The following is a 15,002-nucleotide window of genomic DNA, read 5'->3' as shown; positions in this document are numbered from 1 at the left end:
GGTATACACCATATATCATAGGAACGCCTTTTTTTTTCAAGAACATTTTTGTTGCTGTTATTAATTTAGTCCCACTCTTTTATCTCACATAGTTGCAGCTATGGTAAAATATGTTTAAGGACTTCACTTGCATACAAAAGCCTTATACCTTGGATACCCTAGATGTCGGTAGACAAAAAGCCTTATACCTTATATAACCTAGATATCGGTAGATATACCTTGGATACCCTTGATGTCGGTAGACAAAAAACCTTATACCTTATATACCCTAGATATCGGTAGACAAAAAGCTTTATACCTTGGAAACCCTAGATGTCGGTAGACAAAAAGCCTTATACCTTGGATACCTTAGATGTCGGTAGACATAAAAGCCATATACCTTGGATACCCTAGATGACGACAGACGACTTGAGAGTCCTTGTTGGTCCAATTATCTCCACATACCTTTCCCCACTCATTCTTAATGTACACTTCTACCAGACCAGAAACTTTCTTTCCTGGTTTATTCACTAAGCGAATTTGTAAACCTGAAAAACAAAATCAAAAGTTGTTCTTTTAAAAGAGACTTGCGACCAATAGTGTACTAGGTATTACTGATCAATTATCGGAATTTAAAAGACAAAAAAGAAAACGGAATACTAAACTGTTGTATAATTCATATAATACGCTGCAACAAGGGGCTGCATAATCAGTGGAGCTAATTTAGCTAATTTAGCTGCAGGGTGAAACAATAACTATTGATGTCAACAACGAAAACAACAGCAAATCCTGGTGGTAAAATAAAATGCAAAACCAGTGGTAAACTTTCTTATGATCAAATCAAATTTATACGAAAGAACTTTAAGACTAACATCGAACTCCTGCGTCGTTTTCATGACCACACTTTTCCAATCCTGACTGTGTTCGACTACACTCTTGAATGTCATTCTCTCCACCTGAACAGTTTAATCCGTTGAGTATAATTTCACTGTTACCATGTCCAAAATATGCAGAGCGTTTAGCCACAGCATTAGCACTGCAAAAGGAATATTAATGAGTGTTAAATAAATACAATGTACCATTATATCTTACTTTACTAACATGTGTCTAAACGATATTGCACATTTCTTTTGTTTTTTATTGATACCTGGGTAATCCTAAACTACGACAGACGACTGAAGCCTCGTTTTGACCCCAGTTGTCATCACAAACTGTGCCCCATTGGTTGTCAATTAGAACTTCCACTCGGCCTTCTGACTCATCATAGCCGTCCATCAAACGAATCGTTAAGCCTTATTTAGAAATAATTGAACGTTCCATTATATTGAAATACATTCTATTTCAACATATAATCTATGTTTCTTAAAGTTAAAGAACAAATTCTCTTGTCAAAGCATAAAAACCAAAGACTGAAATTGATATAAGAAATCCTAGACATAAAAAATGTAAATTTATCGAATGTCGAATTATCCATAATAATAATAATACATGTGTATAGAAAACACATACAGCTGACTCCAGCATCCCCGGTGTGGCTACAGTTAGAGTTCCATTGATAATGACAATCCAGTAAACTGAGTTCTGTTCCGTTACATTTTACATCCTCCAAACAAATTTCCCCTGTACCCTGTCCAAAATGATATCCAGCTCTAGGAATTGTGTGATGTCTACAAAGACATATGTTTAGAAATGGTTTTTTTCAATCGTTGTTTTATCATTAATATTCTAAATGGATAGATAATCAAATAATTAAATTCCAGAAAATATAAAACATTTCTTTCAATTAAACTTTTTTATGTTAAAAATATTAATTTTGGATATCATGTTAGTCAAAAAAATTACTTCTTTGATTTATAAACAATTAAAGAAACATATATATATATATATATATATATATATATATATATATATATATATATAATGAAATGAGTCTTCATAGACCAATATCTTGAACTTATACATTTATACATTGTATTTACCCAGGAAATCCTAGAATCTGACAAACAGCATGCGCCTCACTGTTGCCCCAGTTTCTGTCGCTGACCGTCCTCCATTCCCCGCGTCCCCTGGAGTTCTCTGTGTATATCTCAACACGACCCTCGGCTTCGGTTCGTCCATTCACAAGTCGGAGGGGGTTAGCTTTAATGTATTTAGTAATATATATGATATATATATATATTATTTAGAGTACGGGTTTCCTATTGTATCAGATAGAGGACTGGGATTAAGCCAAGAACGATAGCCAGAACCAACATGGCCCTGTATCTCTCTTACAGTAGTTTTTAAATTTGAACAAAATGTGATGGCACATTAAAATCAAAATCTTCAAATTTGAAGTACTGATTTCAGCAATATATGGATAGAATTATGATATTATTATGTAAAAAAAAAAAAAAAGCCAATGTTGTAAACAATTTTGAAATTGTTTTCGTTCTAAAAATTAATGTATATGATTTGCAAATAAATTCTATCACATAAAATAATAATTGCAGAAGATTGAAAATGTATTTAAAAAATTCATAATGCCAGAAAAGGGGAATAATTCCTATAAAAATATAATCCGTACAAGATAAGAAAGAAGTCGTGAAAATGATAAATGTTATAGTGGACAACTTAATGTAAATGTATTTTTAAAAAAAGCAAAATCAATCATTGACAAATAATTTTACACTGCAACCCCCTGTCCCCCCTTAAATAGGGAGCTCCTTTGTTTCCCATCAATAAATTGTATCATGGTAACTAACTATACGGTTAAAAAGCACCAGTTTATTTCAGTGAACACTAATAACATATGTAAAAACTGTATAATATTTCCATCATCGAAAAAAATAAACCATACTGCATCATGCACAGTTTTCTTGAAACATTATAGTTTCTTATCATTTACATACGAAACGCCCATCAAAAGAGTTCTGTATCGTAGTTTTTGTACGGTAGACTTCAAATGAAAACATTTCTGGTTGTGACAGAAAGAAAAAGACATGTTTTTTTTCAAAATAAGCTGTCTTAAGGATACAAATTGTTAACGAGGGCACTGCATACTTACCATTGGTGCACACAACACCGGCTGTTTGGTTTGTTGGACATTCTTTAGTACGATTATATAAACAACCAAAAATACTGCTCTCAGACCCATCACAGGATACATTTGTCATTTGGACTGGACCACCTCCCAGACCAAAAAGTCCAGATGTAATCACCACTCTATGTGATGAAGGATGAATTAGAAATTGTATCAATATGTCAAGAACTTTAGACAGGAACGTGGAGATCTACTATTTATTTAGAAGCACATGGTACATCATCATAACATAGCGCGCACAAATCGGAATCAATGTCGCTTGTGTGATATACAAAAATACATGATCTTTTGCATTATCAAACGTACAACTATAAATAGTTATAGTAATATTGTTACAGAAATTTAGGTAAAATTGATATGTTTTATGTATATAACAAAATCAACGGAAGAGTTATGTATTCGAAGTTTAGATCTAGTGAAGTGATTGGTATAGAAACCAAGGCCAAAAGTGAATAAGGGTAAGTGTTAACATTTGATGTATATGTAGCACCGGAAATCACCTATATACTCAATGTATGTGTAATTACCCGTATTTGAATCCCATTACTTTACAAACAACACTGGCGTCCATGGTGTCCCATTCAGAGCTACAAACTGACCCCCAGCCTCCGGATTCATACACCTCTACACGACCTTCGTTCCAGGAGCTTCCATTCACAAGACGAATGCCATCTATAAATCAATACACAAGACAATAATTGGTGTTTTCACTGAGAGAATATAAGGTTTGCCATTTCTACTGGGAAAAAAACTTTCTTTATTTAGACTGATGGATTCGATTACTGGTACGAAGACGACGAACGTCATTCTTTATCAAAACAAAAAACGTAAAACAAGGTATGCAACTACAATGTTTTGAATTAATTATTCAACAAATTTCTTAAGATAAAGAAAAAACTTAGGAATGTCTACTGGACTGTTTAAGGAATAAGGAATCATGCTTTGAGTATTATGAGGTGATAATTGCGGTCAGAGCGTGATCAAATCCAATAAAGCCCGAAGGGCTTTATGAAAGATTTGATCGGGCCCCGACCAAAATTATCACCTCATAATATTCAAAGAATTATTCCTTTTTTACTTATATTTGTATAATTTGCAGTCATTGTACGATTAAATATTGAAATATAAATAAGCAAACCCCGCGGGCGCCTCAATTTGGCGTTATTTGAAGTTATGGGTTATATAGTACAAAATCGATACGTAGTGTTATCACAGGCAAAGACACTGGAAAATGTAAATATCCATTAATAATATCTAAAAGTTAAATAGCATTTGTGGGAAATCGAATAAATATACAATATATACAAAAAGTTACCTGCAATGACGCTAATACGAGTCACCTTAGCTACACCTTTTTCACAACTAATGGGCTTTTGCGAATCGTTACATCTACTAGGAACTGATCCGACATTTTCAACAGCATTCTGCAAGTTTTGTAACATGGTTTCCTGACTTTTAACAGTCATTTGAAGATAACTTAGTTGCGATATATATCCGTTAATCTTCATTTTATTTTCTTCGATTTGTTGGCTATCATTTATAACTGAGCTGTTGACGTGAGTAAGGCCAACATTCAAATAGTTTGTCTGATTCTTTAGTGTATCCAAACTCGTTTTAAGAAAGAAGAGTTCATTGCGCATGTTGTCAGCAGTTGATGTAACATTTGCAAAATAAATGATCCTGTTTTTTTCTTGTTCTTTTAATTCATAAATACTTCGTAAAGTTTCATTCACTTTAATGCTTTGTTGAGTGACCTTAGAGCCCATTTGCTCTAAAATATCTGCTTTTTTCTGTACGTCTGTAACAATTGTAGATACTTTTGTTTTCATCACAAAACCTTCCTTCTGCAAATCATGTAGTGTATCATTTAAAACCTGTGTTTTTCTTTCTAAATCGTTTAATGATGACTCATTTATAGCTAATCTATTATTCAACTTTTCTTTCTCTTTCAGTAGTTTCTCTAATCCATCTACTTTAGAATTTAATTTGGTCTGAGTATTGTTCAAGTAGCCTATCATTCTCTTTATTTCCATGTTATCCTCCATTAATGCATTGTTGTCTTCGAGTCTCAATGTAAGATTTGCTTGGATACTAGATTCCAGTGTTTCGAATTCTTCTTTGATTTTTGCATCTAGATCTGTCTGAATATCAGTGATATTTCTTTCTGCCTCCACAGTGGGTTTAGTTGAATATCTGTTTAATTGGGCGTCTGTTTGTCTTTTGGTCAGATCGAGCAGTTTACTTTTGATTTCTTTGTTTTCGTTCTGAACTGACATCAATTCCGCTGATAGATTATTGAGCTTGGATTGAAAGTCATTCTGGACATTAGCTAGCGATCTTGTAAAATGTTCAGAATTTTTTCGATCAAATGTGTTCGTAAATGTTTTGTTTTCGTTGTTTAGTTTCTGAACGAAAATCAATTCAGCTGACTGGTTCCTAAGCTTGGATTGAAAATCATTTTGCACACGAGCTAGTAATTTTGTAAAATTTTCAGTAATCTTTCGATCAAATGTGTTAATAAGTGACAGAAGCATTTTCCTCATTTCGACTGGATTATTCATTAATGGAATATTGTCATCTTCGTATAACAGCTGGGGCTTCACAGATGGTGCCACTATCAGAGTGATAGCAACAAAACAAAACAACCACATCTAAAAGATAATACATGTACACATTTTTAATATGAAAATGATCTTGTAGTTTATTTATATTCATTCAACATGTATTTTTATGGTTACTTTTTATCAAAAATAAATAATTACAGATATTAATATATAAATTTTATAAATCAATAGTCAAATAAAAAATTAAGTTATGTAAGGTTAATTGCACTCCAAATTATAAAGTGTATGAGCATACGGTAGAGGGTGAAACGGATTAAGTTTTTTTAAAAATTAATTTCAATGGTCAATTAGTTAGCTTTAATTACCATTAAAGCAGTAGGCAGTGTTATTTTTTAATATTGAACAACATCTAGTTTGTATCAGGTGCATCTTGTGAGTACTAATAATGAAAGTATCTTATTTACTTATATGTTAATTTAGTATAATGCTTTGATTAAAGCGTACTTGAATATTTAAGTTTAAATTGTATTGAAATACTGCAATTAAGGATTACGTTTACTCAGGGGCGAAACAAATTCACTAATAGGAACTAAACACTACTTATTCTACATTGTAGCCCCACTATTGTGGTGCTTTTTTTCACTTTCAAATAACTAGGTCAATGACCTACTTTTTCTGCTAGTGACCTCTAAATGTTTTTTGAAAATATTGTCAAAATTTGTCAAAATTGTCCACCATTTTCAAGGTTTTCTTTATTTTGTAATTATTAGAAATAATAAAACAATTTGTAGGTTGGGAAATGATAAAATACGAATAACTTTACTAATTTTATAGTTGACTGAATCGTTTTAAGCTCATAATTTAAGTTTAATTTAGTCCGAATTTCCTCTATCAATTTCCAAAATTGCACCCATTTTTGATCGAGTTTTACAAAAAACTGACTAATAGGAGCTCCAAACCATTCATTGCCTAAAACTGTTTTTGTTGTCTGTATTATGTTGACATTATAAAAGATAAGAGCTAAACACAAGCTGGCGATTTGGTCATGGCTTATTTATTAATTGGCAATAAGTTTAACAACCGACATGTAACCGACTTGATGAACAGGTATATGGCTGTTTTTCAGGGATGCTATGTGATGGATGGGTAGAGAAGAAAAGGATGTTGAACCCGATATAAATCAGGTCAATCTAACCCGATTGGTATGTTAAAGCTAACTCCGTCAAAATATTTTAGTGTTAATATAATTAGTTGCTGTTACTTGTATAAATGAATTTATCTGTAGGAATAAATTCCATTAACATAATATACGGTCAATGATCAAAATTTCGAGATATTTTATCTTGAATCGATTTTATGTATTTTAAAGATTTTTCCAATCGCGTGCCAGCCAGTGATATAAATTTATAGACGAGTAAATACAACCATAAAATATGTAAAATGATATGAAAAAACATATAGAAACTTAACTTTTGCAATCACATTGCAACAGAAGGTTTTTAAGAGAAAAAAAGAAAATAAAAAAATTAGTCCGAATTTCCTCTGTTTTAACATTAATCTACCTTTGTCGGAGCATATCTTCCTCATATATACAAATAATGGATATCAATATCGATATTTGTTAAAAACGTTGTTATTTTGTGATTTTAAAACAACTTTGGACTTCAGATATTGAACTTTGTAAAAAATATTTTTTGAAATCCCAACCCTGAGTAAACGTAATCCTCAAAGTAATTCTTTCTGTGTTATATGGATCAGAATGACAAAATCATTTTTAATATACATGTATATCGTGTATTACATCGTCAAATTGAATATTAGATTTCTCGTTTATGTGTAGATTAATATGCATAATAATGTACTTAACAGATATATTTTTGAAAATATAATTTAATAAATTTAAAACTTTTAAACTATATCTAACGTTCATAACAAATTCCTTATTTTAAACGAAGATAAGAATCTGCGATGTCTAACTATATTTTACACACTTTAAGTCAAGACAATAGCTTTTCTAGATATCTTTATTCTAAAACAATTTTGTATTTCACACGAAAATCCTCAAAGGTAATTTTTACTAGTAACCTAATATGAAGTATTGGCCCTCCCCTTTCCAGTAAATGTAAAAAACAAACATGAAATTAGTTACCTTTTTCTGCAGTGGACGTCAAAACATGTATATGTTTTTCGATCCGGCAGAGTATTTCAGGGTTTTTTATTATGCGCAATCTAAGTAAATATAACGTACTATTAAAGTATACACAGTTCGATTCTGGAGATAACATTCCCCATTTATATAGAAAAAGTGGTAGAAAATTGTAATAAGTGTACTTGAAAAGTAATTTTTATGACAGTCCAAAGTATTAAGTGCGAGTACGTGAGAGACTAGAGATATATAGATAGAGGGGAATCTTGCCATCATTTACATGCTCTCGAATACCACGACCGTCTCAATTGTTTGTCAATTGTTATTTTGTTATAAAACTTGAAATCATCGTGTATAACAAAAGTGAAAGTAAGAACAAGCAATTCATAGAAATAGCGAATTTTCTAGAAAAGCATTATAAAATGGGGAAAAAAGATCTCACAAAATTTTAATAAAATGATAATTTGTAAACAGTTAAATATTGATGATTCAACAGAATATTTACCCAAATATACTTCACTACACATTGAAAATTATTTTTTCAAGAAAAAAAGTTTATTACTTAGTCGGAATAATTAAAGTTTTCTTTTGACGCAATGTTCTGTCGTTATAAAAAGAACTTTAGTTTTACTGTTTATTGACATTTGTTCTCAAATAGCAAAAGTACTTACTACATTATTATTCAATATAGATGTATAGGATCTTTAAATATAAGTAGACATGCATATTTTCATACAGAGTATTCGACATAAGTCTTATAAGTAAAAAAAAATATTTGAAAAAAAAACATAAAAAAAGATTGAAAAAAAGGTAATGAAAAAGGTTTCAGAATTGTTCAAACATACATGTATATTTCACTTTTAGTACAGTAAGATATTGCCTATGCTAACATGAAGGGCCACAATCCACTAACTACAAGTCTCTAATGCCCCATGTTAGCAAGACAGCGACCACACCTGGTATGTGGACCTGTTGGCACCTATTTATATAACAAAACAGATATAGAAAAGATATATAAATATACATAAAATAAAAATAAGTTACGTATCAATTTACCTTTTATATGAATTATAAACCGCTTTTAATACGTTTTAAAAGGATTGCAAAAGTCCTTTGTGACAACGATTGGTAGACCTCAGAGAAAAAAGTTAGTACATATTTTATATGATTACATATTTCTTGAGGTTTTTCCTCTTCATTTTCAATTCTACAATACATTTTATTCTTATATATCTTACAGGCAATCAAAGAAATCAAACTGTTAAGAAATAGTGTTTTCTCATTCTTTTCAAAATAAAAGCCTATTACTACTGTTTTCCATGATACATCAAAATTGAAACATTTTTGAACAGTGTCCCATATTTGACTTACATTCTTACATCTTAAAATGAGATGTTCGTTGTTTTCCTTTACTACTTTACAAAAGACACACATATCATTTTCAACAATTTTCCATCTTTTCATCATTTCTCTTTTACATAATAGATTGTTTAGTAGTCTGTAATTAAAGTCAGATATTTTTTTTGTCTTTAATGGCTAAGATTTTTTGTTCATAAATAGATTTCCATGATTCCTTGGAGATTTCAAAAACATTTTTATAGTAAAATTGATATAAGGGTGCTACAAATTGTTTTTGACGAAAAATGTCATATATTGGCTTTGAATCAATATCACAGATGTATACATGGTTTTTTTAAAACACAGTTCAAAATACGTTATTCCGATACAATACTTTCATATTGATTATCTGAAAAATCATATTTTTGAAAACATTTTGAAAAGATCGTTTTTATAATTGCATATTCACATATCCAGTTTCTTTTACAGACAAGTTGGCCATTAAACCATTCTGCAGGTTTCAAACCATTTTCGTTTACAATATCGTTTAAGTACTTAATACCACTTTTTAACCACTCTTTAAAAAATAGTGGTTTGTTTTTTAACACAAAAATTTTATTACACCATAGCGGTTCTTTTAATAGTGCGTTTAGACTCAAGTCGGTTTTAAATTTTTTACATTCGTTAAAAAAGACAAATATTTATTTGTAAAACAGGGGAAAATGTTCTATCATTTGATAATCATTTAAACATGTTACATTGGTTTTCTACAAAAATTGATAAGGAACTGTTTTTTTTCTTCAGGAAATGTGATTTATCCAGGACACTTTTATTGATTTAAGTTTCATCAGTATATCAACAATACCTGTGCCTCCATCTTGAAATATTGTTAATTTTCTTGTTTTCCATGACTCAAATAGTTTCTCTAAATCGTCCACAATTTTTGTCCAATTTTTATTGTAACACATTTCTTTGTTTTGACCTATAAAGATTCCAAGAGTTTTTATACATGTCTTGTTTACTCTTACATTTTCTATTTCTTGTAAAACATTTTTCCAGGGACCTGTTAAGAGACATTCTGTTTTATGTTTTCTCATGCTGCACAACCTCACCGCAGCTCAGTTTTTGCTGTCTGATAAATGAACTCAACACTTGATGAAATATGTCATTTATTAAAAATGACGAAAGTAAAGAAAAATATAAACAACATAGTAGGGGATCAGACCCAAAGCTGTTCACACAAAATGTTAAATAACTTATCAATATGATACTTTACTAAAATTTTATATTAGCCTTAGGGAATTTTTCAATGAAGCTTCGTCTTTTAAAGGGAGAGTACAGTCATCTGCATGTTGTATAATCTTTGCGAATATGCCATAGTTTCATAAATTTCTTGAATAGTACAATAATAAATTTCTTTTAAGCTATCCCAAAATGTTTGGTAAAATTCTGATGGTAATCCATCAAGTCCCGGGGATTTTTTTTTATTTTCATACTTAGTATAGCTTCTGTACATTCCGAAAGCGTTGGAAATTTATCTAGTTCTATTCTGTCTTTGCCATTTAATATACATTCTAAATTTAGATTATTCATCTACTGCACTGTTATTTGTGTTGCATGATTTATATAGTTTCTCATAAAATTCGCAAAGAGATTGTAAAATTTGGTCTTCAGCAGATATATAATCATTTCCGTTTCTTAAAGATTTAATCAAGTTTGATAATTTTCTTTTTTTTCTTCTAAACTTAGGAAGTAAGCGGTATTTTTCTCTCCATTTTCTATCCAGTTTGCTCTCGACCTTATTTGAGCACCTTTTGCTTTTTTGTTTATCAACTCTGATAATTCTGTTCCTAATTCTCTTTTTCTGTTCATATTAATATTTTCATAAGGCAAGTTTTCATTAATATTTATTTCTTGTTGGATTGAGCTTATTTTGCTTTTATATGATTCAGATAACTTTTTTTGAGAAATTTATACAGAAAGTTTTTATCCTTCTTTTCAAAATATCCCACGAAGCGATAGGCTTTTCTTTATCAAAAGCAAATTGCTTAAGGAGTATATTTATTTCACCTTTGAAGTTTTTGTTTTCAAGTAACGAAGTATTGAATTTCCAATATCCTGGTCCTCTTAAATTTTCATTTGTAGTTAGAGAAATAACTAAACATTTAAACATTCGGATATTCTCGTACCATTTGAATGAGACCCTGGAATGTTTTGAATTCTTATACTTTCACACGCATAACCAAAAAGATTAGATTTTAGAATATAGTTAATTCTACTTGATGGGACATTTGCCCCATTACACCACGCATAACCTTGCTTGTTACCATTCATATATTTCCATAAGTCACATAAATCGAGTTTGTTCAACAAAGATTTAAACAGAAGTACATGCACTTTTATCTGGATTTAGATTATCTGATAGGCAGTTAAAGTCTCCGCATATCAAATAATTTCCTAAAAAAGAACTTTAATGCTACAATTTTAAATATTATTTTGCATGCATCATTAGAATATATAAGATAGTGTAGATTCTTTTTTTAATCGTGAACCCAAACCAATTCTGGGGTCTCAAAAAGGATTGAACAATTTTAATGTTTTAAAATGTTTTAAATGTTTTAAAATAGTCTTCTCAGGAACTACAATACTACAATTTGTGTGTCAGTTGATGCATCTTATGATAAGATGTAGACTTTCTCTATTATTGTTTATTGTACTGTCAAATTTTGAAATATAAGAATTTTTGTGGGTTTACAATTTTTAAACAGTTTCTATTTTAAAAATTTTGAAAGGTAATGAAACAAGTACTGTTCAGGTGAGCGATGTGGCCTATGTGCCTCTTGTGTTCTGTTCCATAGATTTTTAATATCACGTAACAAGAAAAAAAAACTCTATTGAAAAAGTTCTATATTTCCATTTGAATTATTATTCAAGTACCAACAATACAAATTTCTGCCTTTTGGGTTTTTTTTTAATTAAAGATCTTTTAAAGGTTTGCTTTATTTACACGATAGTTTTTATTAATTGCTGATACTTTTAAAATATTATCTAAAATTAAATTAATAACTTTATCAAAGTTAATTTTAATTGAGCGAAAATTATAAATAATATTTAAATTAAGTTCAGACGCTACCTATCTGCCATTGTTTTCTATTTTTCTATCTCTAAACGTGGACATTTTCACTACGTGATTTCATTATCACTTTTTCATATATCATTGCTGAAAGAATGATCTATGCTCTTAATCATTTTATACGATTTTTTTTCTTTATGGGACACTGCAGAGTTTTAGATTATTAACCAATGCATGGTAATATTTTTTTAAAATTCTCTCTTAAAAAAAACATGTCAAACATTTCTTATCTATAAGACACATATCCTTTGAAATTTTTCTTTCTTAGCAAATGTTGACAGAAGATTCTTTTTATTTCAAGATTTTTATTAAACCCATAATAAGTCTTACTAATACTATTGAGCATGTTTTAGTAGATGTATTTATCAACACTAAAATTTACTTGTAATGACGTTTTCATCTAAAATACATCATATAAAATACAAAAAAAACCTCTCCATCGGGACAGAAAAAATTAAATATACAGACGCAAACAAAACAAAAACTAGCATTACAGCATATACTACCAAAAAATGTATAAAACAGTTACAACATCGTATACGGTATTTCCTGTCACAAACTTAATAAGTAATGGCATTGACTGCATGTCAAGTAGCATCGCTACAAAATCAGCTGATGAAAAAATCTCATATAAAAATGTAACAAGTAACAATACTAATAATAAGTATCAGTAGATACTCAACTACATATTTTCTAATTTGTAAAAAAAAAAAAGACATGTACATGACTTCTCAAAAGAATTAAATTGACCAGAAGTATACATCTAGGATACAACTTAATCCTTGTTATCATAATTTCATATTTTCTTTATTCCTGTAAATAAATTTGAAGTACTATTTTTATTGTTTTTTCAAACAGATATTTATCCATACTATTAACTATAATCTGGCCAAGTTACCTTTTTTGTCACTTTTTATAATAGTTCACAAAAACACTATAGATCTAAAAGTCATTCGTATATATTAATGCCAGCGTTTTACTCTCGGAGCATCAAACGTCATTCCCATTTATTATTTTTGTTTGTTTGTTTGTTTGTTTGATTAATGTGTAAGGTAATTTTCAATAAAATTTGCCAATTAGAAAGGCGATTTCAAGGGGTGTCTCAATATTTTCCCAAGAGCCCTCGTGAATATATTTGATTTTTTTCACCACCCCAAGAGATGCCTCGCAAACATATAAATCGTCGTTATTATCTATACATAACCCTTTTGGGTTGTTCAGCTCACAGTTGGAAATATATCGGAGGAACTGGCCAAAGTGGTCCAAAACGTGAATGTGTCTGTTTGTATCATCTGATGTCAATATATGCCAATGACTATCTGTTGCGATTCCAAATGGACTAAATTCGTATTTATATTCTTTTCTGTTGTACTTGAATTGAAGTCTACCACTTTGATTAACCACAACAACATTACGTGCTCTCCAGTCTGCAACGCAAATGTCACCGTTTCCATTTTCACAAATGTGTTTCGTGCAGTCATTGCTGGAGTAAAGGGGTTCACCTTCGTCATCAAACTGAATTGTTTGTTTTTCCGTAGATCCATTGTAACGGACAACTCTCGACGAGTTTCATCTTCACTGTACATGGACACAAGAATATCACCAGTTTGAGTTCTACAAAGGTTTTTTGGTGTCCATCCAAAAAATATATGAACATTTTCTGTTGTTCCATTTTTTATTCTGTACAGCGTTTTCTGGCTGATATAGAGCAAATCACCCTCATTATTTACTGTTATATCTCTGAGTATTTGTCCTGATTGGGATGCCATCTGTTTGGATATGGAACTTTGCATGCAATGGCATTGTATAATAGAATTTGAGTAGCTACTTGTCCATATGTTTTCATCATTATCATTGGTAACGCTTGATGCAGTTCCTGTTACTAAGGTGGCAATAATATTTGGTTTTTCAAGCAGAATTTTATCATGTTTAGAAGAAGGAATGTCTTGTTTTACCATTGAGTAGCACTGGTCTTCTGTACTTAAGGCACCCGGTGTAAGGGTACCAAATTCGTCAAGGGTTAGTTCTTCATCAAGATTTGGCTGAAATTGGGGTAGAGTAACTTTAACTTTAGAAGGAAGTTTTAACAGCTCATTGTTTGAGCTGTAAGCTATGGCATCAGATATTTTATTTGATTTAGAGATGTATTTAAGATCAAGTATACGCTTTTGAAGAACAGAACTCAAAGTTTGAAGTGTGGTTAAGTTTTTCTTCAGAAATTTTGTTTGTCTCTTCTTTATCTGGCCAATATTATCTTTCATTTCTCTCAAAATGAAATCGATTTTCTTGTGCCAATATTTGCCATGATTCTCAACTGCTAAAATAACCCTCTCAAATGCTTCATCTATATTAGATATATGTGCCTCTATATCCTTTTCCATTTCTTTGCATGCTGGTAGGACTTTGTTTTCTATCTTTTCAGCATCGTTTTTAATCAACTCTTTTTTAGATCTGTACACTTCAAAGGTGTTAGAATGTTTATGTCGTTCATGAGCAAATGACGATGAACAGAGAGAACAAAGAAGCAAATCACAATCGTCACATCGGAATTTACACCGTTTGCTGGTGTGAATTTTGCATGGCGGATATATAAGCGTAGAATTTCTCCGACTGAAAGGGACAACTTTATGCCTGTCATACTCATCAGAAATGTGTATTCCTACACATGAGATGCACAAGTTCACACGACAGATATCGCAGTACTTTTGGACTACTGATGTCTCACAAAGGTCACAGCGGGTTATATCCTGACCAGTATAG

At 30.7% G+C, this 15,002-nt stretch overlaps 1 protein-coding gene across 1 annotated transcript in view; it reads right to left on the bottom strand.

The window, feature by feature from the left end:
- Window positions 1–7,922, bottom strand: part of LOC128182718 (deleted in malignant brain tumors 1 protein-like) — a 31,386-nt gene extending 23,464 nt beyond the window's left edge. The window contains exons 1-9 of the mRNA XM_052851446.1: window positions 7,775–7,922; window positions 4,377–5,712; window positions 3,589–3,733; window positions 3,026–3,183; window positions 1,959–2,118; window positions 1,489–1,646; window positions 1,127–1,271; window positions 852–1,015; window positions 380–527 (exon numbers count right to left, since the gene is read on the bottom strand). Of these exons, the coding sequence (XP_052707406.1) occupies window positions 380–527; window positions 852–1,015; window positions 1,127–1,271; window positions 1,489–1,646; window positions 1,959–2,118; window positions 3,026–3,183; window positions 3,589–3,733; window positions 4,377–5,712 (2,414 nt within the window). The 5' untranslated portion in view covers window positions 7,775–7,922. The remainder of the gene's footprint in view (window positions 1–379; window positions 528–851; window positions 1,016–1,126; window positions 1,272–1,488; window positions 1,647–1,958; window positions 2,119–3,025; window positions 3,184–3,588; window positions 3,734–4,376; window positions 5,713–7,774) is intronic.
- Between the last annotated feature and the right edge of the window lie 7,080 nt (window positions 7,923–15,002).

Source organism: Crassostrea angulata, chromosome 5, assembly GCF_025612915.1.
Source record: "Crassostrea angulata isolate pt1a10 chromosome 5, ASM2561291v2, whole genome shotgun sequence".
NCBI lineage: Eukaryota > Metazoa > Mollusca > Bivalvia > Ostreida > Ostreidae > Magallana > Magallana angulata.
Note: the sequence above shows the minus strand (reverse complement) of the source record. Positions and strands in the feature narration are given on the sequence as shown.